This window comes from Gallus gallus, chromosome 8 (genome assembly GCF_016699485.2).
Source record: "Gallus gallus isolate bGalGal1 chromosome 8, bGalGal1.mat.broiler.GRCg7b, whole genome shotgun sequence".
Lineage (NCBI taxonomy): Eukaryota > Metazoa > Chordata > Aves > Galliformes > Phasianidae > Gallus > Gallus gallus.
In genome coordinates, this window is record NC_052539.1 from 26,324,720 (window position 1) to 26,350,564 (window position 25,845).

Consider the following 25,845-nt stretch of genomic DNA (forward strand, 5'->3'; position numbering starts at 1 on the left):
CGAATACTCCTCTGTGATTGGCGTGAGCAGCGGCAGCCCTGCCCGCTGATTGGTGGCGCCCTCTGCCACTCCCGGCGTTTGAAGGCAGGGGCGGGTGCTGACGTGTACGTGCGGAGAGTACCGTTCCTCCTTCCGCGCGGAGGTGGGCGCGTGGTGGGCGCTGTCACGTCAGCTGCGCGTGGTTCCCGCCGTAAGCGCGCTCCGCGCATCGGATGCTTACGCAGCCGCCCTGAGCGGAGGCGGCGGGCACCGACAGGAGGCTGACGCCATGGAGGGGAAGGCGGCGGACCCGCTGCTCTGTGACAGCCTCATCCTGTGGGTGAGTGGCGCGGGAGGGCCCTCCTACGTGCGCCCGTGGCGCGGAGGAGCCGTTCCGTCAGGGCCGCGCGGGCACCTGTTGTGCTCGCGCCGTTGCCGCGGTGACGGGGGGCGGGCCGGGGGCTGAGGCGCTGTGAGGAATGGGGCGGGGGACGTCCGGGCTGTGAGAACCGGGCCTGCGTCATGAAACGGTGCTTCGCGACGGGAAAGCGTCCTGGCAGAAATAGTCCTGTGGAGGCGGTCTGGTGAATGTCCTGTGGGCCCGAGCAGTGGTTCTTCAGTGCAGAAACCGCTCTGTAATTAACAGTAATAATCATCAGGAGCAGAAACCCCAGAGCTTCGTTCAGTTTGTTGTTTCCGAGTTTCTTTTATGCTTAATTGTTTAGTATGGCCGCAATACCCAGCTCTGAGTGCAGGCTGGGTCTGAAAGGGAATCCTGAAGCAACGTGAAGGAGCCTTAAACTGGAAGAGTTGTGCTGAGTAAATGAGCACCCAGCTCTGTGTTCCCACTCGGCACCTAGCACATGCTTTGCCGTGTGTGTGCTTTCAGATCTAACACCTCGTTTCTCTGACCTGTTTTACCAGTTATTAGAAACTAGTAATGATCAAAGATAGGCTTGCAAAGTGCTTTCAACCTGATCTTCATAGCAGGCTGAGCAATGGGTGGAGAGAAATCGGTCTTCTGAACCTGGGAAAGAGGAATGAAGGAATGTTGGAAACATTCATTGCCCAGAGATGAAAGAGGGCCTACAAGTGTTGCCTGTTGGTTCTGTAACGTGGGTGTCATTGAACTTCACATCTTGATGATATTAATGCAACTCCATTACATTTTTTTGTAAACTACACAAGGGAGGTGCATGAGTTTCTAAGAAAAATTAACTGGAGTAATACGTGTTAAGATTGAGCTCACAAGCCTGCTGCAGAAACAGTATTCTAAGTGAAGAAGATAAACTGATTCCTGCATGTGAAGTCAACTCTGGGTAGGAGTGGATGCCCCATCCCTGGAGGCATTCAAGGCCAGGCTGGATGTGGCTCTGGGCAGCCTGGTCTGGTGGTTGGTGACCCTGCACATAGCAGGGGGGTGGAAATGAGATGATCACTGTGGTCCTTTTCAACCCAGGCCATTCTATGATGGTAAGAGCTCTATCAGTAGGGCTGGGGATGCAGCAGAATCTTTGGTGTTTAGGTGCTATTATAACAGGTGTTTTCTTTAGTAAAAGTTGCTTGCATATCTTCTGGTACTATGCATCTCAGAGTTTTCTGCTGTTTTCACTGGAGCAGTGTTAAGATAAACCTCCCTACATATGGATCACTTCTGCATAACAGATCCTCTGTAGGGGTATGGCCAGAGAACAATAATGCCTTTAAGGCATTTGTGAGGCACTATGCAAATGTGAGGCATATGTGCACAATGGCCTTTAAATATATATGTGTATGTGTGTATGCTGCAGTGTTATAGTGTATGTGTGTTTTGGTGTGTGTCATCTGTAGTCACTGTTAATTTAATGAAAGGGGGATGAAAGTGAATGGGGAATGCATGTGGGGATTGGAAGTACAGAGTACCTTAGAGTCACTTTTCCCCCCATAGCTCATTTTGCATTAGCACTCCTCATATAAAATCAGAGCTGAAGTATGTGAAATGAGGTGCAGGTGACAAGTGTGAGACGTGAATTAAATCTTTTTGTGTCCAAAGCTTAATAAAAATCATGTAACAGCAAAGGTTTGATCTTGCTTGTACAGAAGTCACTGACAAAACTTCAGTGCTTTTTTCAGTCACTGGTATGAGAACCTACTGAACTGGTTTGTTTACAGGAAAATGTTGCTTCTGCTTGGTTATGATCTTCTTTGAGTGTCTTTTAGATATCTGGTTTGAGAGAGCATAATCCAAAGCTTTACGTATGCAAATCAGAAGATGCATGAGGAAAGCTGTTTTAAAAGTGTCTCTAAAAGGAAGGAGTTTGAGAATCTGGTGGGACTAAGTCATCCTTCCTAGTTCTGGTATGGCAGCATGGAGCCAGAAGACTTCTTCTACAACATGTGTGCTTTTACTTCAGTGCGTTATGGCACTGGCAGCATTTGTAATGTTGATGTCCCTGTGACTTAGTCCTGTGTGTAGTCATAGTGTATGCCTGTGAGAAAGATATCTGCTCCTGATGTAGCAGTAAATGGGGTGGTTGTTTAAGCTAGACTCCTGAAATGGTCTTTAGCTTGAGTAGCAGTGTGTCCTTGAAGCTATATTTAGAAAAACTAATCAAATTTGAAAAAATCAGTACTGCTGCAGACCAAAAATCTCCAGCTGCTTCTACCAGCCTCCTCCCTGTGCTCCCAAACTTTGTTGGTTTTGTAAATACAGAAAAAAACACTCAGAGGAAATGACTGCATTGGCGTGGGGTTTGGAGAATGCATAATTAATACCTCTACTATCATTTTGTTTGTAGACTCTTATAAAACTTTCAAATGTGCAGAGAAACTAACACTCGCTGTCTTGCTTTTTGCTTAATCCTAATGAGCTGTTTTATTCTGCTAGATACCAGCAGCTACACACCGCAAGGTTTTCCAAAGCTATTTGCTCAGCTTTTGCATCAGGTGACCTTGGTTGTAGAACTAAAATGACGGAACCTGTTACCCTTGCTTGCCGATTTATTTGGTTTACAAGGGTGTGTATCCAAAGGCAGCACTGAAGTATCGTGCCATAAACCCCTGAATTCTGGCGTGCTGAGTCTTGATGTGAGCTTCTGTGTCTGCTCCTGTGTTGACATGAAAGCTGCTATGCTATTAGAAAGCAGTGTTGTCAATCACTGCTGCTTCGGTTTGTGTTCTGCTTAATCTTTTATGTAACCTGTAAGGGATTACTGACTTCTTGCTCACTCTAATACAGGGTTTTAAGAAGACTTTTGAAATTGAAAAGTAAATGAAAAAAGAACTGTGTTTGTTTGTTTCCCACCCCTCTGGGCTTAAGTTTTAGAAACTTTTTTGCCGACTGTGGTGTGACTTGAGGACCTGGGTACCTCTGTTTTAAGGCTTTATAGCTTGAAACTGTTAGTACTGCATGCAGAGCTTGGTAGGTAGCCTGACAAAAGAGCATCCTGAGGATGTGTGATACTGGTATTATAGATGGTACCTCAGATAGATGGGATACTTGGTTACTGTGTGTATAGCAGTCTGATAGGCAAATACCTGTTGCAGTGCTCTGTAACAATGTAGAAGTGTTGAACTTGTTCTTTCTTTGAGTTCAGCTGTTAAATTTCAATGGTCAGGATGGGAGCTGAATCTTGTTTGTGTAGTCCTAGCACAAAGGGACTGTATTTATACTTGTGCCTAGAAGCAGTAGCTAGAATGCAAGGATTAGATTGAATAATTCGTATAGATTGGTAAACTTCCTATAATGAACTTTCATCTGTAATCTGGTTTTCTAATAGAGGTGAAGAGTGAAAACCGGGGCTTTGTAGCTTAATCTTTAGGTAAAAATATGTAGAGGAGGTTACTTGCATCCAACCACATTCCTGTTTGATGCCAATTTTTCTTGAGGCAATATGTGCCCAGAATTAAGTGTTCCAATATAATCTGAGGGGTGGATGAGTGTTTGATAATTGAGTTAAAATCTACGTCATTCAAAAAAGATTTTAGGCTGCCCATAATAAAAAGACATTTTCTCAAAGAGGAAAAGGAGAACGGTAACTAATGTTGTGTCCTTCTGTCTGCTGACTAAGAAATATACTGTTTTTTACTCTTCTAGTTGCAGACGTTCAATACTGCCGCACCTTGCAGAAATGTTCAGGACTTGACCAATGGTGTTGCCATGGCTCAGGTGCTTCATCAAATGTAAGTTGATATATAAGTTCAAAGGACAGGTATTTAATTTCTTGAGGCATGTGTATTTAAGCCTCTTTCCCACCCAGAGGTTTATTGTATAGCTATAAATTCAGAGCAGGTGACACACTGATTTTCAAACTTGAAGTCTCCTTTTTTTGTGATTTGAGATCAAATCTCTGATTTGAGAGAGATTCTCAAATGAGGCGTTTATTGAAACTAGTTATTACTGCAGTTTTGGTTTTGGTGGTGATTTTAATAATAAAGGAGAAGTCTGAATTATCTTTTCTTGCACAAATTATATTTTTGATTATTAAGAAATTACTTGTCAACCTAAAAAGGTTTCTTTTTAAAGATCTAAAAGTGTATTATGTAAAGACAGCTCGCCCTTTTCCTGAGGTCTACAAAAATTGGCATGGGATTGCCTCGTGAAGGTTTGCTGAGGGTCACTTTGCAGCATCTCTTGCTGTGTGTGTTAACAAGCTCTGCTTGTCGCTGTAACTCACTGGTGCTTAGCTGAGTGTCCCTGCAGGATGCCACTATTGCTAAACTAGTGTGTCAGTCAGACAGCCATGTCAGGGTCAGAGAATAAGAAATAATCAGCACTCCTACAGGCAAAGATCTGTAGCAGCAATGTATCATAATGGCCAGAACACTGGCTTACTGTGTGTTTGTGGTGCTAGGCTTGTTGAGGCCCTGGGCAATTTTTATTTACAAGCAAGTTAGTGGATAGTAAGTGGGAATAATAACTGTCTTTTATTAGGAGCTTTGATATCAGTGGATAAACAATACTGTGTAAAAGTTGAGATATAGTTAGATATGCTGCGATTGTAACTGTTTGCAGCTTAAGGTGTATAAACTCCTCCCTCAACAACTCATTCATGCTGGTGAAGTGAATGTAGTTCAGTCCAGGGTAACCAGAGATAGAAAATAAACAAAAAAGAACTACCATAGAATGTAAGTAGATAAAATGTCTATTTTTTTTTTCTTGATAAGTGCCTTTGACTAATTGTAGTGAATGCTGTGAAAGGTCCAAATGTACAAAAGTAGGTAGCAAATTTAATGACAGCACTTTCCAAACGATGACAGTTTTGTCCAGAACTGTGACTGCTTTGGTAGGTATATTAACAGTGTGACACAGGCCTTTGCCTACTTGTGTTTCCAGGTCTAGATGGCTCAAACATGTACAGAAATTCTTTCTGCCCAGGAGGATGCTATCTTAATTCAGCCAGGAGGATGGAAATTTCCTGTGACATGAGTATAACATGCAGTCTCCAGGAGTTCATGCTTCATTAGAGACCCTAGTTAAACATCATGAGGATTTAATGCTGAGAATCTGGTGCCTTATTTATTTGCATGTGTGCTTATTAATGCTTCAATCATTTAATTTCATTTCAGAGATGTTGCTTGGTTTGATGCATCTTGGCTAAATCGCATTAAAGAAGATGTTGGTGACAACTGGAGGATAAAGGTATTAAAAACTCTGATTAATAAAAGTTTTGTGAATATGGATATGGTGTCTCTCCTGAGCCTGCCTGGCAGTTAAAAACATACAGATCAGAATTAAGCTCGGGCTTGTTGAGGTTACTTTGAATGTCCTTGAACTCTTTATTAATAGTTTGAGTGCCTTCTGGAATTGGTGCATGGGGATTTTCTGTTGTGATATTTCTCTTCCTCTGTCATTGTGGTCCACTTCCACAACTGCTTTATAAACATTCGATTGTAAAATTATTAATTTCACTGCAGTTAAATAATAGATTAATAAAAGCCTGTAACCTTATCTTTCATGTACAACAAATAGTCCAGTAATCTGAAGAAAATACTGCAAGGAATTATGGACTACTATCATGAGGTATGGAATTCTGATTGTTCTAATCAATAAACATGTTTTTCTCTTTCACTTAGGGCTTTTTTTCCTCTTTCACCTTGGCTAAGTAGTGTGTTTGAAGGGCTTTTTGGGTAGGACGTATGTAGTAATTATCTGGTTAAATGAGAGGTCTGAATGAACATAAAATTAGTGTAATCATATAAAATTGGGTATGTTTGTGTGTATCGTACGTACACATACTTAAGCATGTATAATTTAGATAAGACTTGGAGCATAATCTGGAAACCATTTCTCTGTTGCTGCCCTGGCAAATGTCAGAAGTGCTGAACTACAGAATCCTGCAGGCTTTTGGGAATTTAGAAAATACATGTATATTTTTTATATTGTTGGTAGAAGAAAATAATTACCTCGTGTTTGAGGGCTGTCATAAGATCTTTTAAATTACTGCTGTTGTATTTTCTTCTGCAAATGATCATTTAAAAAAAAAATAAAAGATGACACACTCCAGTTAATAGACTTTCAGAATTTGTCTTCTTTCTAGAACAATTCTAATGAACACTAATTAACGTGCATAACTAGATGGCAATAAATAATTGCTGACTGTTTTCAGTATATCTTAATGCCATCTACTTTAGATTAGATTGGAGGCAGACATTAGGTACAGAGGTTCATAAAAGCCATCGGCTAGCACTGCATTGAGTACCCCCTACCCCAAAACACACTCAAGTTGAGGAGAGGGAGTTTAGAACTGCTTTGCGTTACATCTGTTTCATGTATGAAGTCCTGTAACAAATGTGTTAAGAACATCTGTTTCATCAAGCCCATTTCAGATTTCTTAGTCTAATAATACGTACTCTCTCATAAACCAGTATTTTTAGTCTGTATCTCTGCATTTAATGTTTAGAATCTTTTCCTTCCTTAAGTTTTTTTCGTAACAAATTTATTAATGGCCTCTTTATTGTTGAAATTTCTTAAATGACTCATGATTTCATGGTAAGCCAAAACACAAGTCCAGTTCCTCTTTTAAATTATTTTTCAGTTTTTGGATCAGCAGATTTCAGAAGAACTTATTCCGGACTTAAATAAGATTTCTGAGAATTCAGATCCTACTGAACTGGGAAGGCTTATGCAGCTTATTTTAGGCTGTGCGGTCAACTGTGAAAGGAAACAAGGTATGCCCTGCCTTAATCTGATGAACAAACAGCAGACTGCCTCAGGATGTGATTTTTAAGGTGGAAGGCATGTAGAATCTTCCTTATGCGTCAAGAAGTCTCTGTTGCGTTCATATGCCTAATCTGAAACTGGCATTTACTGAAAAACAGGAAACCTATGGAAATTTGTATATAAAACTCAAACTTTGTTCAAGGTTGGGTAAGAATACTCTGAAATGTGCGTGGGGGAATTCTTCCTACTTTGTAAAATATGTATAAAGACTTCAAACATATTACTCAGCTGCCACTCAAACAAATTAAATGAAAATCTACCTTTTGTTTATCTGTAAGAGGCTGAAGTTTTATTTGTTTTCTCTCACAAGAGCTGGTGGCTAAGAAATCATTGCCATGCTTTCATTCATAGAATAGGTTTGATTCCTAGGTAGCGTGGAATGATTGCATCAAAGAGTGCATAGGAAGTAAGCTGTCAGATTGCATTGGAAATGAAGATACCAGCAGTAATTGTTGTTTGTTACACTTGATTTACTAACTCAGTTGCAAGGGCTTTGACTTTTTGCAAACGCTTATTCATGTATATCTGTATAGGTAGGTATTAGAAAAGGTGCTGTGGAAATATGGGTTTCTTGATCTTTCTCTATTGTACATAGCATAAATTTGTTCACTTAGGAATTTATAACTCTCTACTGTTTTATTGGATTATGGTGATGTTGGTTAATGGTAATGCTCTGTGTGAGAAGAGCACTACCTGTTTAGGAGCAGCTTTTTAGAGAACAGTTTCTCCTGGATCTTTCTAAAAAGCTGTCAAGTTGTTCAAACCATTAAGATGAACGTTGTTATAAATCACTACAAATCTTATTTTCCACAGAACACATACAAAATATCATGACCCTTGAAGAGTCTGTTCAACATGTTGTCATGACAGCCATTCAAGAGGTAAGTAATTCCTAACCTAGTGCAGTCAGCTGAGCAATTTGAACAACTGTTGATATTTTTTTTTATGTGAAACCTTTAATCAAATGTCAAGGAAGAATGTAAGTACTATCTGTACTATCTGGGAAGATTAGAAGATGATACTCCAACTCCATGGGACATGGGACTCCAACCAAAGAGTCTTGGTTTTAGTCCCATGTCCAAATGTGCAACCCGTGGAGGTGTATCTAGAAAAGTTAAGAAATGTATCTAGTCACCAACTGCTGATTATATTGGAATCTGGATCTGACATTTCTTCCCCAGTTATACTCCTGTATCCAGACTGTGCTGACTGTAACTGTGAGGCTGCATTGTTCTGACAGCCCACTCCAGCTCCTGATGTACAAACTCCCAGATGCGTCTCTTCTATTTTTGTCATGGTTCTCTCCTACTGCCATCTTATTATGTTCTTAGTTGGATCATCTCAGTGATCCAGCTTAGAACATAGTCACATTTGTGAGGGTCAGGACTGAAGCTCAGCAAAATGTGGAAGTAGTCAATAACCACAATACTGATGTTGGACGAAAAATTAACATGTAAATGCACCCTCATCAAGATAACAATGGAGATAGTATTAAACTTTAAAATGTTCTGATTTAAATGAGCTATATAGTTTTAAAATCCATCCTATTTGCAGAAATGAATCCATACACCTAATCTGTTGTTTTCTGACTAATCAAACTTTCTGAAGGAGGTCAAGAAATAATACTGTACTTCCTGAGTAAGCAGTAAAGCCCTTTAACTGCTGACAAACAATGTGCATCTTTGTATCAGAGATCAGGGAAATCTGTGTTAATGTTCCCATTGTTTGCTTTTAATGACAGTTTGCTTACAGTGACACGAAGTATGATAACTATTAAATTTGTGGGGTGAAATCCTGTCTTCTGGTCTACTGTTTTAACTTGACTGAGGAATATATTGATCCAATCACACGTTACTGTTTGCACTTCAGTTGGAGGGGGGGGGGGGGGGGGGGGAGAGGATCTGTCATCTTACTCTAAATTTTCTTCAAATCCTTTATCAGCAATGAGTATTATTATTATTAATCTGTTTTTATTTATTGGAGGGCAACAAGGACGTGATAGTAAATACAGCTGATATGCAGTAGACAGTGGATTTTCAGAATATTAACCTCCTTTTTTTTTTTTTTTTTCCTGTGGCCTTTTTCTGTAGCTCATGAGCAAGGAAGCAATGGGTCCTTCTGCAAGTGATGTGTCAAGTGAAATGGAACAGCAGGTAACTGCTTAATACTTTGTAGTTGTAGTTCAAGACTGAACATTATGTTGGTATCTTGGCCTCCCTCAAATGAAGAGGACTGCTCTTCCTAAAAATTCTAAAACTTTCTAAAAACAAAAACAATTCTAAAAACAAAAACAAACAAGCAAACAAAAAAAACCCACCACCAATGAAACAGTCAACAATAAATTAGGTCTTTTTGTCGTCTCTCTGCATGAACTGCTTGACGTCTGTTCCAGTCAGAGCTGACGTGATTAAACTGTACTGGTTCAAAAAGGGTAGAGCAATATCCTGATGGTAAGGTAACGCTCTCTTTTAGTGCCAATTCTAAGAAATTGATTAAACGGCTTGTGCTAATAAAGCTTCTTTAAAATATATATGGAGAAAGCTAGGTAATCCTCCTTGATGGGGTAGAACCTGCCGATTCAAACCCATATAGCAAGAAGAGCTAAGTATACATCAAGACTCAGCTATATCAGGCTAAATGCTTTGTTGTCTTCTGAGATGAAGAATATTTGATTGTCCAGAGTAAGCTTGAATTTAGAAAGATGTTGCTGTATTGACAATGAATTTAATGGTGAGAAAAAGAAGACAGACATCCCACTTCTAGACTTGATCCACATGTATAAGTCTCACAACTTAGTGAGCATATTTGATCCAAAGGACTGGAGGCATTTAACAGGCATAGATGTTGAAATTGACAATACAGTTACCCTGGTTTTGTTTGTTTTTTGTTTTGCTTTTAGCATAAGTTGTATTGAATTTGAATGCTTGGGTTTCAATAGTTGACTTAATACAAGCAGTACTCATTTAAACTGTAGTTAAATGAACTGAGGTCCTGATCCAACAGTATGTATAGATTTCTAACCCTGTGTGAGTGCCTAATGTCCTTCTTTAAATGGTTTATTTAAGCAATTGAGACACTTCGGAGACTAGAAGTGTTTGACTGTCTTTGTTCTTTAAAAGCTTAAAAAAGCTTTGGAGGATCTTCAAGAAGCAATAGCAGAAAAAGAAGAGTTGGCACAAAGATGTCAAGAGCTAGATTTACAGGTAAGAAACAGTAAGCAGCTTATTTCTTTGATGTGTAGTAGTGGTGTTGTTAAGATGTAGAAATTAGGAAGATCAAAATAAATTTTATATTCATTTAACTTTTAATGAGATTTCTTAGTTGTGTTTTCTTGGGGGGGAAAGCAGCCATTCTCTACACTGGAAAATACAATGACTTTCCTTATGGAAGTGTAAGCTGAGGTCCTGTGGCAACTCTTAACCCAAAGATTGCTTCGTTGCTACCTTTATGTTCACCTCTAGTAGCAAACTGCCATCAAAATAATAGAATCATCTGATTCAAAATTCAAAACAAAGATTCCATGGCTTTTAATCACTGCTGCTGTTAGTCCTTTGATCTTTATATTAAAAAAATAAACGAACAAACATTCATTTACTAATCAGTCATTAGATTTAATCATAGGAAAATTATGCTGTTTTCAAAAGCAGTTGATAAAAGATTATAAAATTTATCTAAAAAATTGAACTTTCTTGTGCACAGTTTGGTCATGGAGAATACTTTGGGAAATAGAAATAAGAAACTAATTGCTTGCTTAGCACCCTGCTTAACTGCAAAGATAATACATGTACTCCTGTTTTTAATGGTAATAGCAGTTAATTGAGTCTCTTTTGAGAAAGGAGTGTTAACTTCACAGCAGTAAGTGAGAACTTGAATTTTTAATATTTTTTTTTTCCTAAAGAAAATCAGAAAGGTTCTAGCCCTAAGTCTGATTCCTGCTTTGTGGTGCTACATTCTAAGAATAGAAAGAGGCTTATGTGTTAAAGCAGCTCATCACATATTTGATTCCGTACAAAGCAAACATTTGTGTGGCATCTTCTTGTAGGAGCCAGAGTGCTGTACTGGCTGTATGAGCCTTAGTAATAAATAACTCCAGAGACCAATTTTAGATTTCTTATGGGCAGTAATGGCTGAAATAGTAGAGTCTGCATAGGAAGGGAGTTCTGGTTACTAACTGTAGATATATAAGATGATATTCTTAGGGACGTAAAATATTAATTCACTTCTTTTTCTTGAAGGAATAGTAAGCCTTCTTGGTAAAAGCAGTGGCATGAAAGTTCTTGTGAGTAGTACCCTGAAGGAGAAACCAATTTATTTTAAATGTGCAAGAGAATTGCAAGTTGAACTTGCAGATTACAATTGTTAAACTTTGGAAAGCATTGTATTTACTATTTGGAAGTTCTCACCTCTAGAGATGAAGAAAGAGATGGGCTTGTTTAGCTTGGAGAAGAGAAAGCTCCAGGGAGACCTCATTGCAGCCTTCCAGTACTTGTATAAACAGGAGGGGGTACAACTGTTTAAGAGAGTGGAAAGTGATAGAACAAGGGGGAATGGTTTTAAACTGAGACAGGGGAGGTTTAGGTTACTTATTAGGAGGAAGTTTTTCACTCAGAGGGTGGTGACGTGCTGAAACAGGTTTTCCAAGGAGATTGTGGATGCCCCATCCCTGGAGGCATTCAAGACCAGGCTGGATGTGGCTCTGGGCAGCCTGATCTGGTGGTTGGTGACCCTGCACATAGCAGGGGTGTTGAAACTAGATGATCTTTGAGGTCCTTTTCAACCCAGGCCATTCTATGATTTAAGGAGTGGCTGAACCTTGAACAGGAAGTATTACACCGAGTAAGGCTGATATGCTATTTACTTACTGGTGTTTGTGCATGCAGGTACACAATAAGTTGTTATCCGGTACTTAAAAAGGGCTGGACCTAGAAAGCCAGCATCTAATGAAGTTCTGCAGGAAATACAGTTTTGTTTCTTAGATCTGTTTGATTAACTTTTAAATTACAATCATAAACAAGCTGTTTCTTAATGTTGCATTGTTTAGGTTATATGTATCTGATGTTTTATCTAATAATGTCACCATGATATGCTTTTTTAACTTATTTATTGAAGCCATAATAATGATTGACACTTCTCATTTAAACTAATTCTTAATAAATTCACTTGTAAGGTCTCAGTCTTCCTTGATATATTCCAAGAATATAAGAAAGGTAGGTTTTCTTTATGATTCAGGAAAGCATAACCCACAAAGCATATTGTCCCTGTTTAAATGCCAGTTAACTAACACGTGCTACATGCTCTTATGTTTGACAGGATGTTAAAATTAACACAGTAGTTTTCACTAGAAAAACTTTACAAGTTCTACTCTCTTAATCCTTCCCCATTTTATGGCTGTTAATATACTTACTGTTTCAGTACAGTGTTGTATTCTCATTTGCTTAGCTGTGAACTCTCAGTTTCAGACTTGTTTGATTGTTGCAAAAAATGCATGCTCTATCTGAAGCAGTTTAGGTTTTTTTCTTTTGCGTGTGTGCTTACCAGCTTATGGCGTTTGAAAACCGCTTCTTGCGCAGCCATTCACTGCTGAACGCACGGCAGTACTGTGTTAGTGTGCTAGCCAGTGCCATCCTGCTTTTATTGTTAAGGACAAGCAAGATGGAGAGTACCTTTACACCAGTACTTAACAGCTTTTGTATGGTGCCCATTGTATCTTTTCTACTGATAATCAGTTTCTCTCCATATCACATTGTACGCCTTTTCCATGGTTTCAGTTACAAAAGTTTCTTTTTTAGAGATACTTTTCCTTTAGTGCTTCACAACTTTCAAACACTAAACATCTGTATGCTATGTATATTACATTCTAAAGTTTCTAAACACTCAGCCTTTCTCATAAACTAATTTGGTGACATGCTGCTGTCTTGTTTTAATTCTTTCCAATTGGACAGGTCTTACAATGTTGATGCTGTTTTATCTGTACTAGGTGGCTGCCCTTCAGGATGAAAAAAACAGCTTGGTGTCAGAAAATGAGATTCTGAATGACAGGCTGGAGCAATTAGATGACTCTCTTGATGATCCAAATACCGTGGTAGCTAAGAAGTATTTTCATGCGCAGTTGCAGCTAGAACAACTTCAAGAAGAAAACTTCAGGTATGAAACCGTTTTATTTTTCTTTCAAAAGAGCCTTTCTTGTCATGTCAAATATATCCTGAGAATTTCTGGTAGTCTTTAAGAATTTTCCATCTTAATTTCTTTTGGTATAAAAGCTATTAAAAAAAAGCATTTTAATTTGTCATATGATTCCCTGAAATAATAACAAATATAATAAATCTACAATATGTAATATAATCCATTGTGGGTTAAAAAATAGACATTAAAATGTTTCGTGCTTACTGTACCATTTTCTGGTTTCTTAAATCAATAGATTTCATTTTTAAAATTTTATTTTTAATAGTTCTAGTACTAAATGGAACATTATAAGCAAAATATGTGATATGTTCTTAACAGATTTCCTGTTTTTGATGTGGTAGGCTTGAGGCTGCCAAAGATGATTATCGTGTCCATTGTGAAGATCTAGAAAAACAACTGATTGAACTACAACATAGAAACAACGAACTAACCTCTTTGGCCGAAGAATCTAGAGCGTTGAAAGATGAAAATGATATTCTTAGGTATATAATTCTGTTCCACATTAGTAGGATTTAATGATTAAACCCAAAGCTTTGTATTTCTTGAGAATTTTTCTGTCTGTGGATAGGTCTTGCCCAAACAAGGTACAAAGTGCAGGTTGGAAAAGGGCTCTTTATTAAAGCTGAAATGAAGAGCAAGCTTACATGCGTAGCTTCTCTCGTTTGTATAAGAACAGCAACATAGAGTTCTTCTGTAAAGAAAAGTTGTATGAATATGGAAATTGCTGTTCATGTGGGATGGAAGGAAGCTTAAGCTCTGGAAGAAATAAGATATTTTTGTAGGGGTACATACGTGTATATTACTAAAGGTGGACATTTGTGTTGGCAAGAGCCTGCCTTTTCTGATGTAGGAAAGCATGTGTGCTCGTACAACTTTGACATAACTTTTGATATCTGAATTCTAGGCTAGAATTAGGTTCACTACTTGATACTGCTATTTCTAAAATAGAGAATCATAGAAGCATTTATGTTGGAAGAATCTTCAAGATAATCAGGTTCAACTACTATGTCAACTGTAATGCCATAAAGGCCTACCATAAACATCACATATATATGCAAGCATATAAGTGTTGGGGGTACCCTTAGTATTTCACAGCCCTCACATCCAGCCAGCCGAGTGTCGAAGCAGATGAATCAGCAGTTGCCTGTGGAGTCTGGTTCAGCCACTGGACCGATTTCCTTAGTTGCCATGTTACATCAGGTACTTGAATGGGCCGGCAAATCCTCTTAACATACTGATGCAAGAAGTTACCAGGAGAAAGAGTAACAGCAGGGCAGTAGCATCATGAAACAATGTATCAGCCTTCCTCAGTGGTTTGGTACTTATCCTCAAGTGTTATCTCAAGTCTCTCTAGTAGCATTAATGTCCCAGCAAAGAAAAGGGAAAACTGGGGAATGCCGTGTTGCCGCAGGAAAAAGTCCGTGCTCAGTTTTTTTCTCATGCCAGAAGTAATGGCCATAATATGAATAAAACATGGAAAAAAATTATTTCAGGTGTTTACGTTATGGTAGTTCTTAAATAACATCAGAAACAAATCTTAACTATAGATTTTCTTGTGTAACTTCCTTGCACTAGCTTCTAGTGATATGAGGTGGATATTAAATTTTGTTAATGGTCAGCTGGCAATCCTTGGTCATATCTGCTAATGGTTGTTCTCACAGTATTCCTGTAGTGAGGATATCTGCATTTTTGTCCTTTCCAGTTACCAGAACTTTGAGGTGAATATGTAGCACAGGATGTTGTAGTGCATTTACATTACACTCTGCAGAATTTCTTAGAGATAGTTGATACACTAAACTCTGCTCGTACTTCTGGCATAGGATTGACTTAGTGCAACATAAGCCCTGTGGTGATTACACTTTTTATAAACAATCTTTGCACATAAGGGCAAGTTTGCAATTAAAAACAAAGCTGCAAGATTTAACTCTGCTCTGAAGTATGTTGAATCTTCCTTTGAAAATAGCTTGAATGTGCATGTAAGAAGGATCTGATTTATTTAATCTTTGAAAGCGCAGTCTGTCTTCTAATTCCTGTTTATCCTTTAAGAGCTACTGCAGACAAAGCAAGTAAGCTGGAATCAACTGTTGAAGTGTATCGTAAAAAGCTGCAGGATCTGAACGACTTCCGAAGACAAGTCAAATCTCTGCAGGAAACTAACATGATGTACATGCACAATACAGTCAGTCTGGAAGATGAACTAAGGAAAGCCAATGCAGCCCGTGCCCAATTAGAAACCTACAAAAGACAGGTAGGGCTGCACTTATACTAAAGATGTTATTTTTTTCTTCAGATACTCTTACCTAAATGAAAATATTTTTGTTTCAATGACGAAAGAAAAACCAAAAAAGTAGCTTAATCTAAAATGCCATGGACTTGAATATTCAAAAATGATGGCTACCTCTTGTGGATGACAACATCAACATTAATTTGACAGGCCATGGACTTACCCTGTATTATCTCCTTAGACCTCTTACAACTCTTCACCTTTAAAAAACAGAGAAAAACAACTGTATTAACAATCTTAACTGTAGCTTCCTTCTTGATTGGTTGGTTGTCCATTATTTGGGGTTTTTTCTCCTTTACTTTAATTGAGGTAACTTGTATTGTGAGAAACTCTTCAGCTGCTACTGAGATCACCACTTGTATATAATGTTCTTAATGTCAGGAAAATTTATTTTAAAGAGTAAAATTTATGTTTATGATCATAGCATAGGATGAAGGCTCTAACATAATTCTAAGTGTTGCACACATATTTGTATGTTAAATGTAATCTCTTAATAAAAAGGTCCAGGAGCTTCATAACAAGCTGTCTGAAGAATCTAAAAGAGCTGATAAGTTAGCATTTGAAATGAAACGACTTGAAGAAAAACATGAAGCTTTAGTCAAAGAAAAAGAGGTAAGTGTGAGCTTATTTGAACAGCTAATGAAAATTAGTGTGTTAAATGAGTCTGTGTGCACATACCTCTGTAAAAGAAAAATATATTTTTAAAAAAACCTTATTAATGTTACTTGGGCTTACAGTGTTGCAGTATTAATTGCTTCTATCTCAAATTTCTGTGCTTAGAGACTGGTAATACAGTGTGATGCATTGAAAGAGACTAATGAAGAGCTCCGGTATTCACAGATGCAACAGGATCATCTGAGTCGAACAGGTACTGCTTTATCTTCAGAGCCTTTTCTCTCATAATCAGTGGTTTTTGTATGTTTATTAAACTGAACTTCCCATGCAATTTCAGATGCATCTCGCATTAAAAGCCATGATAATCTTGCTGCTGAGCTTTTGCCTGTGGAATATAGGTAAGACATAAAGGTTGAGTTTGTTTTATGATTTTTGTGGATGGTGCGTAACATTAATTGTCTCCATGAAAGCTCAGTATTTTCAGGGCCTTTTCACCCACTTCTTGATTTGCATCCCTCATGTTTACAAAGACCCCTTCATGTAGTTGTTACTAATGATTTCCCCATACTATAACTGATTTGCATTCTTTCTTAAAAACATAGCAGTTTTCTAGATGTAATACACAAAAATAAGCAGCAGCTAACATAGAGTAGAGAGTTGCTAGCTCTGGTTACTTTGCAGGTCTGGCAGAGTGAAGCATAAAGACACAAATAATTTGAGCTTGGACTTACATAATTTACAACTTGGCTCATCTCAAGAAAATCCTTTTGTGATGTTTGAGAATTTTAAGTTACCTTTCCATCCAAAATTGAATTATTACCCTATCTATATTCTTCAGGAGAACTTGTGTTCAACTTAAGGTGAATGGGAATATTATCTCTTTTTTTTTCTTAATCAATGATGACTGTTTTGTTCTTAGGTTTTTTCTTGTTTTTTTTTTTTTTTGTTTGTTTGTTTTTTCAGAGAAATGTTTATTCAGCTTCAGCATGAAAATAAGATGCTTCTACTGCAACAGGAAGGATCAGAAAATGAACGTATTACGGAACTCCAGAAACAGCTGGAGCAAAAGCAGTGGACAGTAAATGAACTAGAAACCGAAAAAAGGTGATGGGTGAAACAGCATCTAAAATATAGCAAGATGCGGTTTCTGGTCCTTCAGAGTGGCAGGCATCTGTAGCACAGCACTGTGCTGGCAGCCAGTTGCCCATTTAATTTCACCAGTGTGAAACAAACAGGAAGGGATAACAAGCAACATAGAAATCTTAAATATGATGTAAAATTTGGCAGCTCTGAGTCTGGCTTAGTATGAAGAAACTGTTGTCTGTTGAATACTCTTAGCTCTGATTGTTGGTGGAATGGATGTGAACATGATTTCTAAAGCTGCAAGCAAATGATGCTGGGGTATGGTTTGAATTTTTCTGTTAGTTAACAAATGCTGAAAGCAGTTTTGTAGGACATGATAATTTAGGAGCAGTTAAGTTTACTTAAACCTTAAAATGGTTCCAGTTCAATCATTATAAAATGTTTAATAGAGCTGCCAGATGTTTGTTTCAGCAGAACTTTAAGTCATACTAAAATAATTTGGAATCACTTTATTGGTGGCTTAAATCCTGCTAGGTAAACCCTCTGCAAAATTATCATCCAGGCAGGAAGAAAAATCTCACTGTACTGTGATCTGTTTAGATGATATTAACTGTCTTTTCTTGGCTTTTCTACCTAAAAGGCTAAACAAGGAGCGTATTGGAGAGTTACAACAGCAGATTGAAGATCTGCAGAAGACTTTACAGGAGCAAGGTTCCAAGACAGAAGGAGTAAGTGAAAGCTCAGCTTTCTTGACCCTGATGAATATGACTTAGCAGTTCTTGTTTAAAATCCTCCAGTGCAGCATCAAATACTGTTTAGATGTACCTCTTCTTTTTCAGTGTTCGGTGTTGACAGATACTAAAAAAGCAGGATCCCAGCTAGATGCTTTTTTTTTCCTTTTTTTTCCTCCCCATTTAAGAAGTTGTAACTCCTCTGCCTTTTACTTCACTTCTGTAAGTCTCTAGTTTTATGCTTAAGTGGTGCTGTGATGAGAAGGATAACTTCAAAGAAAGAAAGATACTGGAGTTGGTATCTATCTGGTGCAAAAAATATGAATGCAGTCATGGGAATAAATAAAAAATGAAGGTTCTAAAGCTGATCTAAATTTTTAGATGTGGTAAGTTTTCAAGGATCACTCGTAGGATTGTTTTTAATACTGCACATTGTGAAATATTGAAATTAACTGAATTTTAACTTTCCTTTGTAGTCTAGCAACCTGAAGCAGAAATTGGCAGCACATATGTAAGTAACATGCATGCATCCACTGTAACTCAGTTATGCCAAATAATTTGATTCTTGTACCATGTAAACTGCCCAAGTCGTCACAGTGATGTCTTGTGTTTTTTTCTGAGTCACTGTTTTAAGTATTAGCATTTGAGTCCTTATGTTCTGGTCTTGAGAATCTTGTTACAGTGGTATCCACTTAACCATCTCTTCTCCACCAGCGGTAATTTAATGGTTCTGATTCTGTAACACTTGTAAACATCACTCTTGCTCAACTCAAAATGCATTTAATTATTCTGAAATGTATCCATCCTTTCAGCAAATGCAGTTCATTCTAAGGAGGTGCTAGAGAGGTTTTTTTTGTTGTTCACTTTCCTTCTTGCTTCTACCCTTAAGTAACTTTTACACTGAATCTCAGTTACAGCTTGTATTGCTCTGCAAAAATGCATACTTAAATTTAAGCTCAAAAGAATCACCAGAGTTTAAAATTGTTGCTTAAACATTTCCTACAATTAACTTGCAACTGCTGTATCTTAGAACTGTGCATGAAATCATGCATAGAATTAAGCTTAATTCTTTCGTTTGTAGGGAAAAACTGAGTGAAGTTCATGATGAATTACAGAAGAAAGAGGCTGCTCTTGCAGAACTACAGCCTGATGTTAGTCAGAACCGTAAGTGGGTTTTTTTTGTCTGTTTTATTTTCCTCTCTGTGGATCTATGTTGTTTCTTCTGAAGTGGTTTGCATAGTCTCTGGACTATGAGATACTAGTCTGGATAAGGCTTCCTTCTTGAGGGTAGATTTGAAATGCAAAACAGAGAAGAAAAAAACAATCACTTGGGGTGTTTTGGTTTTGGAGGAGCTTTTTTGTTTGTTTGCTTGTTTTGCACACGGAGGCAGAGGCTGGTTGAGGCATTACTTTTGTTGAATGATACCCTGCAAAATGGGAGTTCAGAGTCAGAGGGGACCTTATGATAGGAAACTGTATAGTAGCTAAAAAGTTCCTGGGGGGGGAGGCAGGTTTTAAGTACCATGTCTATTTTTGTTTTGGTTGTCATTGTTCATGTTTTCTACAAATAGCCCAGAAGATTGGGGAGCTGGAAGCAGCTTTGCGAAAAAAAGATGAGGACATGAAAGCAATGGAAGAAAGATATAAAATGTACCTTGAGAAAGCAAGAAATGTGAGTGGCATATTTCTGAAGATACACAAATTGTTGAATATATTGATTTGTCCTGTTCCCAAACCTCTCCTGCCCTTGATTACTTGATTCCAGTCAGAAATGTATGAGAGTATATAGTTCAGCCTGAACCGTGAGATGCATTAGTCATTCTTTAGTAACTTTTAATATCCTATTTCATACTGGGTTAAGAAAACAATAGCTTGGTTCTCATCCTCATTGCCCAACTTGTGCTCAGTCTGTTTTTGTATTTCTCCTGTGAGCAAATGAGGTGCAAAGCTGATATGTAATGCATTTATTTTGCCTTTTATAGGTGATAAAAACCTTGGACCCCAAGCTGAATCCAGCATCAGCAGAAATTATGTTGCTTAGAAAACAGATAACAGAGAGAGACAAAAAAATTGAAGCATTGGAGGTAAAATCTATATATACTTAAAAGTAACTTCTATTAATGTGTTCTGCTGTTAGACACTTAAGTTACTCATGATCCAGTACCCTTTAATGTTCCTTTTATTTAGGAGCTGCACAGACTGTTAGACCTATAGATTTTTAGCAGTGTCTTTCCTTGTACATCTGAAACACAAATTTGGAATATTTCTAAAAACTTTTAAGAAGTTTTAAGTGAAATATTGCACAAGAGTAATGAGTTTGCTGCCACATAGTAACTTGTACAGAGCTGCAGAGTCTGATCTTTTTCGGTAGTAATGAAATTCAGTTTGTGTTGACTGAGTAGATGTTAGGGCAATGACAGGTTCAGTAGACCCATGATATCAGTGGTTTCATCAACTGGAGTGCTTGAAACTGTACTGAAGAGTAAAACAGGCTAATTTGGTAAAATTTCATTAGCTGTGCTTCTCTGGAAGGAGCGTTGGCAGCAGTCCAAGGACAAAGAAAAACTGGGAAATGCTGCATTCATTTCCGTAACGATATTTATGGGATGAGTTAGAAGAGTTATTTGAGCAAATACAAAATTCATCACTACGAGTTAGTAGGCCTAGAGGTCTAGCTTAACAGATGTTGTGGCCTCAAATTTCTTTTACACGAACAAACTAGTAATTAAACGTACATAGAGAATAGAAATTCAGTAATGTGACAAGAATATTCTGCCAAGTTATGTTCTTGTCTTTAAGTCTTTTTCACTTTAAAGTGCAAAAAGACTTCCAGACAATTTCTAGACTTTGCAATACACTTTCATACTTTTTTTTTTTTTCTAGTTTGAAAATAACTTTCTAAATTGAAGTGCAACTTCTACATAAAGGTTAGTTGCTACATGAGGTAGTCAGTGTCTCAGGTTTCTCTGCCTTGCTTAAGGAAACAACTTTATTTACATCTGCACACCTTCTAGTTACTTTACATGCTTAAGCTTTTCTACTGCATAACTTATTTCCCTCACTGGGCTGCAGTAAATTTATGCTGATTATTTCTGTGTTTTAATTGAGATCCTCTTCTCCAATCTCTCTTTCCAGGCTGAATACAAACTTGCTAAGTTACGTGATTATGAGGAAAATTTAATTGTAACTGCATGGTATAACAAGGTGGGTCAAAAGATCATTTGTCAATATTTTAGAAATCTTAAAAGTACACGTTGCAAAATGTGGCAATGAAATATTACATTTTTGTTTTGTTTTTGATATTCAGTATAAAGTGATGCTTAGGACAGAAAGCCAATAATTTAGCTACTTGTCTGAAATATCCAACTTGCAGGTTAGCATGGCCTCATGCCTAAAAACATTGAACTAAGGAAAGGAGAGGAGCCTGAGACCCCAAGTTTGAAGTGAGATCGCTCTCTTCTGCTTTCTAATCCTGACTGCAGGCAAGAATGCAAAGTTTAATGAGTCCTGGCTAGAATTTCCAGTCTTGAGTTAACTTGGAAAATACCAGCATCAATGTTCCGAATAGTAATAGAAAGGGAAATTGTTTAAATAGTCAACTAAGCTTCCACCTGGATTTGTCAAACCAAATTCTTTAATGCTCAATAGTCACTTCTCACATAACTTTAGGCAAAGAGAGTCCATGATTCCAAAGACTTTCAGACTCGTGCTTCAGATCTGTAGTCTTTAGCAAGACATTTGTGAAATTAAGCTAGAGTCATACTAAAGCAGTGTTGCAGTGTTAAATCTTAATTGCTGTGAAAAGGACTAGAGGAAGTTGATTTTAATTTGAAACAACGTATAGAGTTTCATAATTACTGGGAAGGGAAATCAAACAATGAAAGCAAAGTTAAACATCTTGCTTACTAAAGTAACAACTTTACAGTAAACTAACATATTCTGTGATGAATGAATCTTATTTTCTTTTGCATTGGTTCATACCTTTTATGGCACCACAAGGTTTTACAAGAAGTACAGTAAAAGCAATTATTTGTGCATATTAACTATGTGTGTGAAAGATGACTAGTTTTTTTTTTGTTTGCTGTGTGTAATAAGTGTTATCTTATTTGCAGAGCCTAACGCTCCAGAAATTAGGGATGGAAGCTAGACTGCTTGGCAGTGGTGGTGCCTGCAGGGATGGCCCAGGACGTTCCTTCCTAGCTCAACAGCGCCATGTCACCAATACTAGAAGGAATCTTCCTGTTAAAGTACCAAGTGCAACATCTGATTAAACCATAAGGACCATGAGGGAAGCTTACATGCTAAAGTGTCCTTAAATGTTCTATAGCTTCCACTTCAATTGTTTGGTGAAAGATGATGTTACAGTGGTGGGCATCTGTGAATTCAGCATCAGAATTTATCAAGAACTTAACTTGATTAACTTGATCAGTGGTATCTAGAAGGTAGCACGGTAGAAGTAGATTTAATAACTACAGTATGTATCTACAAGCACAACTTAAGATTTATATTTGCCTTGAAGATATATTGTAAATATAAAAATTGGCACTATATATTTAAAACTAATCAATGTATTAGGGCTAGAGAGTTGACTTTCGTAATAGAAAGATGTTATGCAAAAATATACTTCAAGAAACTGGCAATATTTGACATTTTTGCTGGCCTCTTCTAAAATGAAGTTTAAAAAATACTTTAAAAAGTTTTAAATACTTTAAAAATACTTCTTATATAATATAAAATGCAATTTTAGAAGCAAGAAAATATTTGCATTTATTTAAAAATAAAATTTTAAAATTGCATTACTAGTTGACCTGTATAACAGGAGGCAGGCTTTGTCATCTCAAGTCAGAGACACAATTATGCAGACTATTTAAATAAAGATCAAGTTAGTGCTTATATACACTAAGGAAATCCTATCTTTAAGATGTTGAATTCACCAAAGCCAAATAAGCTGTCTTTTTTCCTGTTTAAGAAAAAAAAAAAAAAGAGCTATTGAGCTATTGTATTAACTCAAGTCTGGGCTATGTTTTAAAAGTCTGGAGTACCTGTGCACTGCATTTGTGAGATGTGTGGGGGGGGGGGGGATGAGGGGACCATTGTGCAGGTGGTGATGGTGTAGGAAGAAACCCTTATTTCCAGCTATTTATACAACCTTAGGAATAGAAATTATTTTTCTTCAGTTTTAAATGTAGTTTCACTGCAATTATTCTGAACTAACTGCTATGCAGGTGAGTGAAAGGCTGCTTTGCTAATCCTTGGCAGCAAGGACTGAGGGGAAAAAAGTCAGGATTGATATCTGACACTTGAGCCGGGGAAGTTGCTACCTTTCTCCAAACGTGTGTCCTTTTATTGAAAAAGTGTTCTATTTTTTTGTGAACTGTACTTTTAAGAAATTTATGTTCACTTTTTTTTGCAAACTGTCTAGAACAAACTCATTGTAACTGGTTATATAACATAAAATAACAGCAATCCTTTAAATGAATGCACCTAACTGTCTGCATATGAGGTTGCTGCACCTGTCTGTAATCTAACATGAATCTCAACCATAGGCATCAATGAAAGCATGTAGTAACTTCACCACTAAGGCCATCTTTTATTTGAGAGCTGGGTTCAGCTTTGCTTTGCAGAATTGAAGTTTCTACTTTGAGTATGGTTTGAGTTGTGAATTTTGAGTAGTCTTGCATTTTGTACGCCCCTCAGTATGGCTTTTTCTTTGTTTTTTCCCTCCCCAATCTTCCTTCCCTTCTGCTTTCTTGGGCATTGTATGCAATGCTAGAGAAAAGGAAACTTCTCATTTTTAATACTTAGTAAGCATTGCTTCTTAATAGCATAGATGACTTACAATCTTATAGACATAAGCATTGCATAAAGATTTCTTCTTGTGAAACTTATATCTATACAAGTTATTATTTAAAAGCAAGATTCATCTGAAAGGTGGGGTTATATGAGCTGCTTTTACAAACTGCTTTTGAACAACTGTGTCTGTCAGTTTGTGTTCTTCAGGAATCTGTGCTTCTTTGACTACCTCTTGAGTTTTGAAGTCTTTTACTGAGGCAGTGATGGTTTTGTTTCTTGTATTCTTAAGGTACAATTGTGTGTTTAATCTGTTAGTGGTGTGGGAGATGGTGGTGAGCAGTAGAACATGAGAGTAAGCGTTAGCAGAATGCTTACATTTCCTAAAGCCTGGTACTTCAGTGTGTTCTGGTGAAATATGAACCTCTTGTTGATGGTGTGGAATGAGTCTCTTAACTTTTGTTCTTTTCAGCATGAAAACTTTGATGGACTTCCTTCAAGTATTCATCTAGTTAATAGGCTTGGTACATGCGGTGTTTCTCACGGTAGTAGAGCTGTGTCAGTAGTCGTATCGGGTGCTGAATAGTGAAAGCCTTGGAGCAAATATCTCTATATACTTCTCAAAACTGCGGACCCTGGGGCCAAAAAATGACCAAGAACCTCCTTTTTATTTAATTAGAAGCTTGCCTTCTAAGCAGCAATGAAAAATTTAAATAGCTAATTACAGATGGGAATAAGCCTTTTTCAGAGTAGGAGTGGTCTCCAGTAACCCTATTGAGGATGCAAAAATTTAAAATGTTCAGGTATTTGAAGAAAATTTTACTTAGTTGGCTTTTTTTCAAACTTAAAACTTATATGGGTAAATACAATCTATGTAGTGTTTCTTCAGGATTTTGGGAACCTGCAGAACAGTGGATGTTTTGTAACTGGTTAAACTTCATTTATGCTCTGTGAATGAGGAAGTGATGCACAGAAATAATTATTTGAATTTAAGCCATACTGTTGTATTCACTACACCTCATCTGGGTGTGCAAAAAGGAACAAAAGTATTGTTCTAATGTTAACAACATCAAACAAAAGCTACCAGTAGAACTGCTGTGCTGTAGCTACGTTTCACGTGCCACATAACAGCAGAACAACATAAATCCAATGCTCTTTGATGCAGTGTGCGTTTCCAGATTTCACAGTTCGGAACAGATTCATGTGAGGTGACACTGTGGAGTACTGCTGAATTTAATCAGCACTATTAGTAATTCTGGTTGGTTTCTGGTAAAACGGGTAGTATGAATCCGACAAAGCAAAAGTAAGTTTTCATGACATATCATTTAATTCATAATTTTCTTTTATATAAGATCTAAGAAGATAACCACGATGGAAGAGAAGTGTTTTGTAGCAATAATACAAATCTAGGGCTATTAGGTTCTTTTGCTCAAGATGGATGAGGCAGCAGTTTTGAGAAGATGATTTTTAGAACAACTGTATTGTAGTGGATTAAGAAACAGTCACTAAAAATAGATTTTTCACCCAACAGTTTTTTCTTCATTAAATATATATGTATATAGGTATTCTATTTTCTACAATATACACTTACTTGAAAGTAAAAAATATAAGCAATACCAATGTTTTATTTAAGTAGCCATAGTCTAGAAATTAGAAAATGAAAATAATTGTTTGAGTTGATCATGTCTAGTAAAATAACTTTCTTAAGGCTTCCTTGCTTTTTTCCTTTTCCCCCATTAGTCCAGCTAGAGGTAAGATTTCCTGTTGTATCAGTGTCTACATTGTCAGTTGAAAACAAATGTAAACACTGTATTGCATAGAACTTGAAAAGTTGCACTAATTTTTAAACTTCTTTTTGTTTTATTTCTTTGGAAATGATTCTTTTATATTCACATAAAGATTTTTAAAATTTATTCATTGGTGTCTTTTTTCAGTTATGCCCTTAATGTTACCTTCTAGGCAACGTATGAAATAATTCT

General features: G+C 37.3%; 1 protein-coding gene and 1 non-coding gene across 4 annotated transcripts in view; one reads left to right on the plus strand and one right to left on the minus strand.

Moving 5' to 3' along the window:
• Positions 1-418, minus strand: part of LOC100859636 — a 58,327-nt gene extending 57,909 nt beyond the window's left edge. Inside the window, exon 1 of the transcript XR_005861971.2 lies at positions 122-418. This is a non-coding gene — a transcript (RING finger protein 170-like). The remainder of the gene's footprint in view (positions 1-121) is intronic.
• HOOK1 (hook microtubule tethering protein 1) lies at positions 127-25,779 on the plus strand. 3 transcript variants are annotated; one of them, XR_005861822.2, is made up of 23 exons: positions 127-319; positions 4,055-4,140; positions 5,527-5,599; positions 5,930-5,980; positions 6,996-7,128; positions 7,994-8,061; positions 9,271-9,333; positions 10,300-10,383; positions 13,158-13,324; positions 13,705-13,845; positions 15,410-15,611; positions 16,149-16,259; positions 16,428-16,515; positions 16,600-16,660; positions 17,226-17,366; positions 17,986-18,073; positions 18,553-18,587; positions 19,158-19,240; positions 19,648-19,748; positions 20,059-20,160; positions 21,212-21,280; positions 21,450-21,558; positions 22,189-22,368. XR_005861822.2 is itself a non-coding variant. In XM_040704684.2 (23 exons), exons 1-22 carry the CDS (start codon positions 269-271, stop codon positions 21,483-21,485), a joined length of 2,034 nt encoding a protein of 677 aa, XP_040560618.1. In that variant the 5' UTR covers positions 127-268; the 3' UTR covers positions 21,486-21,519; positions 22,189-22,368. The 3 variants fall into 3 exon arrangements, 2 of the variants coding, with proteins under 2 accessions (XP_040560618.1, NP_001006542.2); XM_040704684.2 differs by having other exon boundaries at positions 21,450-21,519; NM_001006542.2 differs by lacking the exon at positions 21,450-21,558 and having other exon boundaries at positions 22,189-25,779.
• The last annotated feature ends 66 nt before the right edge of the window (positions 25,780-25,845 follow it).

Excerpts from the sequence above, each read along its gene's own strand:
- HOOK1 (NM_001006542.2), top strand. The coding sequence starts at position 269 with ATGGAGGGGAAGGCGGCGGACCCGCTGCTCTGTGACAGCCTCATCCTG. Across the intron at positions 320-4,054 it reads GTGACAGCCTCATCCTGTGG|TTGCAGACGTTCAATACTGC; the intron begins GTGAGTGGCGCG and ends TTACTCTTCTAG. Across the intron at positions 17,367-17,985 it reads GAACTAGAAACCGAAAAAAG|GCTAAACAAGGAGCGTATTG; the intron begins GTGATGGGTGAA and ends TCTACCTAAAAG.